The sequence below is a fragment of the Geospiza fortis genome, unplaced genomic scaffold, assembly GCF_000277835.1.
Source record: "Geospiza fortis unplaced genomic scaffold, GeoFor_1.0 scaffold676, whole genome shotgun sequence".
NCBI classification, from domain to species: Eukaryota; Metazoa; Chordata; class Aves; order Passeriformes; family Thraupidae; genus Geospiza; species Geospiza fortis.
Genome location: NW_005054600.1, coordinates 295,068 through 298,620, shown reverse-complemented (window position 1 = coordinate 298,620; position 3,553 = coordinate 295,068). Strand labels below are relative to the sequence as shown.

The 3,553-nt window shown below is 51.4% G+C and overlaps 1 protein-coding gene across 2 annotated transcripts in view; it reads right to left on the bottom strand.

The window, feature by feature from the left end:
* The window catches only part of RACGAP1 (Rac GTPase activating protein 1), an 8,175-nt gene extending 5,681 nt beyond the window's left edge, over positions 1-2,494 (bottom strand). For both annotated transcript variants that reach the window (XM_031064522.1, XM_005430098.2), the window contains exons 1-5: positions 2,409-2,494; positions 1,680-1,882; positions 1,207-1,343; positions 938-1,007; positions 670-723 (exon numbers count right to left, since the gene is read on the bottom strand). In XM_031064522.1, coding sequence (XP_030920382.1) covers positions 670-723; positions 938-1,007; positions 1,207-1,343; positions 1,680-1,882; positions 2,409-2,493 — 549 coding nt within the window. In that variant the 5' untranslated portion in view covers position 2,494. The remainder of the gene's footprint in view (positions 1-669; positions 724-937; positions 1,008-1,206; positions 1,344-1,679; positions 1,883-2,408) is intronic.
* Positions 2,495-3,553: the final 1,059 nt, after the last annotated feature.

Here is a 3,553-nt window from a genome sequence, read left to right as displayed (position 1 = left end):
AATGCTGCTCACTTGGCATTACACTGGGCCAGGATGACAGGAAGGACTGAACACTTCACACATCTGTGGTGTGTGCAGACAAGTCCTTCAGGGAAAGTCTGCTTCATGGCAACCTTGGAGGTGCCAGAAAGAATTAGGGAACCTCTTTCAAATAACTTTCCTAGCCAACTTTATAATTCCGGTCAGAAAGAAAAGAAACCCGACCTAAGAAAGGAGGGCAAAAAAGCCCCAACAAACCCACGAACTACACACACAAAATCCAGCAACTAAGGAGGTCCCAGCTCCACTTGGTGATGGTTTCAGGCTCTTTCCCACCTGTATCTTATGCTTTAATCTGCAGAACAAGCACAAGCTCCTTAACAAAATAGAAAAATGTTAACTTCCATTTTCCCCTAATCTGGGAGCTGTTAATAATCTCCAAGTGTTTTCTTGCAAACCCCAGACTGTAAAAACCCAGGATATACAGAACTCCATTCGTTTTCAGTACACAAACAATGACATCAGACCTAAATTTCAATCTAAACCCCCACAGCAGCAGCACAGCCATTCGAGGTCTGACTGTTTAGTGGCTCAGAGGTCACCACAGGTGGCTGTGAGGTGACAGATGGTGGCATTGTGGCAGCCAGGGGGAACAAAGGAAACTATGTGACAGGAACAATTGAACAATACCCGCTTCTCTCTCCTCTTCAGCCTGACAGCTTTCACCACCGAGGAATCCCAGTCCTGGGGGAAGGACACAGCACTGGTTAATGGTAAATAGCACACAGCCCCTGGCCAGGGCTTTCATCAAATTTTAGCCAACAGCACACTCGGGAAATGCAGATCAGCTCAGCCAGGTTAATATCCCAGTAATCCAAACACAAAGGGTCTCTGGAGACCAACCCCCTCCCCTCGGGCTTTACAGGGGAGGAGAACTTCAGAAACGGAGTTACATTACCAGTGAGTCATCGCTCTTGTCAAAGCTGATGTCTGACAGAATTGAGCCAGATTCATCTATTGTAGACAGCCTAAAAAACAAAAATTAGAAGAAGCTTGTATTAGTTTGGCTTTCAGTCAGTCACAGTTCCAGAACAATCCCACTGACTCAGAGGAGCCATATTTTAAAGCAGAACAAAAAGGGGAACTGTTGACAGGGGTGAGGAATGTGTCACAGGGGCGACAGCTGGATGGATGCCTGACACCTCAGATAAAATGCTGCTTCCCTACCTTTTGTTGCCTGCACTTCCCACAGAAGGCTGTGGCCTGTTCAGGAAGGCGAGGACAGACTTCTGCTCCTCGCTGAGCTGGATGCTGCCAGAGCCATCACACATGAGCAGCTCCCGAATCAGCTGGATTTGCCGCTCCTGTGAGCACAGATAACATCAGCAGCTGGATGCGCTGTGTTTAATTACTGTAAGACCCGACCGAGTGCTTGAGATACTAGAGATAGGCTCTCAGAACTGGTGTCAATGGACTGCTAATGGCTGCAGGCAGGTAATGGCAGCTCAGCTCCATCAGCAGCCAGTCTCCTTTCCCAGATCAAAGCAGAAGGCTGCTCCGAGGAGCCGAGCCAATTCCTTGCTTTTTATTTTTCCTTTCCTCTCTGTGAGTGCCAGTCCTTCTTTGCCACTGATCAATGCAGTTTAATCGCCTTGTCTCCACACTCTGGAGAGCTGATGGGTAACACAGGAATTACTCACCAGCTTCTCACAGTCCATTTCAGCTTTTTGCCTCCGTTTGATCTCCACATCCACCTGATTGCGGGCATGTTTCAGCTTCACGTCCAGGGCACTGCGCTCAGCTTCCGTCTTCATCAGGAGATCTTTGTACCTGCAGAGCTCCTGCTCTAGTTTCTGCCATTTCCTCCGGTTCTCCTCAAAGTTCTTGGCTAACTGAATAAACTCTGGGCAGAGAACACATGAAGCCTTAGCTGGGCAAGCAGAGGAGCAGCTGACAGCAAGTATCTGTTCACACTGAATCCCAGGATTCCTGAGGTTGGAGAAGACCCCATTCCCACCTCATCACCCAGCCCAGAGCACTGAGTGCCACCTCCAGTCATTCCTTGGACCCCTCCAGGGACGGGCACTCCAAACCTGCCTGGACAGACCCCTCCAATCCCTGACTGCTCCTTCCAGGAAGAAATTCTTCCTCCTGATGCCCAACCAGCTCCCAACTGAGGCGTGGAGAACCAGCCTTTGGGCCAACCCAGCCACACAAGAGATGTCCATGAGCTCTTCCATTTCTCAGACCAAGCCCTTCCTGTCAGCACCAGCCAGAAGAGCTGGAACACAAGACAAAGCCAGTCTGCTGCAAGCAGAACGTGGCCCTGCACAGAAATTCAGCTGGGACTTGATGTTTCTCCACAAAGGAAAAACCCAGATCAGACTGTTTTTAGCATCTTCAGCGGATTTTTCAGGAACAAAACTCACGGCATTCGTTTCCTTCACTCAGGAGCTCGGCCTGGCGCGTGAGCTGCTCGAACAGACCCCGCAGGTTCACCATGGCAATCTCCATCCTCCTGTCAAAAAGCCACAGCTAAACAAGCGGCCCAGCCCTTCCCTCCCCCCTCGCAGCAGAAACCAGCCCAAAGGAAAGGGAACCAGCCTCAGAGTCACTGGCTGTAATGCTTTCAGGCGGGTTTGAGAAGCTGCACCAACAGAACTCATGTTTTATGGAGATATATGCATCTACTTTTTCTCACTGGGAATGAAAATCCACAGCCCTCCACACTTTAAGGATAACAGAGCCTTGGAGAGAGGCAGATCTGCCCATCTTAGTGCTTCCACTATCCCTCAACACAGCACAGAACCCAAGGCAAGATGAGGGATCCCAAGTCCTTCCCTTCCAAAAGGATACAGAACACAGCCCGTGCCCTGTCTACAAATAACTTGGTACTATCTAGGCCACTAAAAACCTGCAAGTTTTCAGCACTTTGTAAGATAAAAATAGGAGCAACATTCTGGAGAATTTTAATACAGTTTTAAATTTAGCTGCATTTTAACTTACAGCTCCTCCTGCAAATAGCTGTTAAAATTCAAGCAGTCAGCACATTTCTCTCAAACAGCAGCAACAACGGCATAAACAGAGGCAGCGAAGGGGAAAGTCTCCAGCTCAGCAAGACAGAAATGACTTCACGAATGCGAGGGGTGGCTGGGGCAGGCAGGGCAGCCGGGGCTGGGACAGGAGCTGGCCCAGGCCAGGTGCCAGCAGGGAACAACCCGCCAGCACAGAAGGCTTTGAGGTACCTGTTCCACAGGTGCAGACTTCACAGGCACACCGACACCTCGGTACTTTCTCTATTAATTGCACTGCGAGCTGTGGAACAGCTCTGCCCTTGTCGTGCGAACTCACAGCACGGGGCACGCCCAGCTCGGTGCCTCAACTACCAGCAGCAGCATCTCCATCCCCGCCGCCCACCGCGACCCCCGAGGCCGGGAGGCCGCAGGGACCAGCCCGGCCCTCCCCCTCAGAGCCAGGGGACCAGGGCTCGGACACCACCGGGGTGGAAGGGGCCTGGGCGGGTCCGGGGTCCGTTCCCCTCAGCCCTCAGGGCCCCCCTCACTCCTCTGAGCCA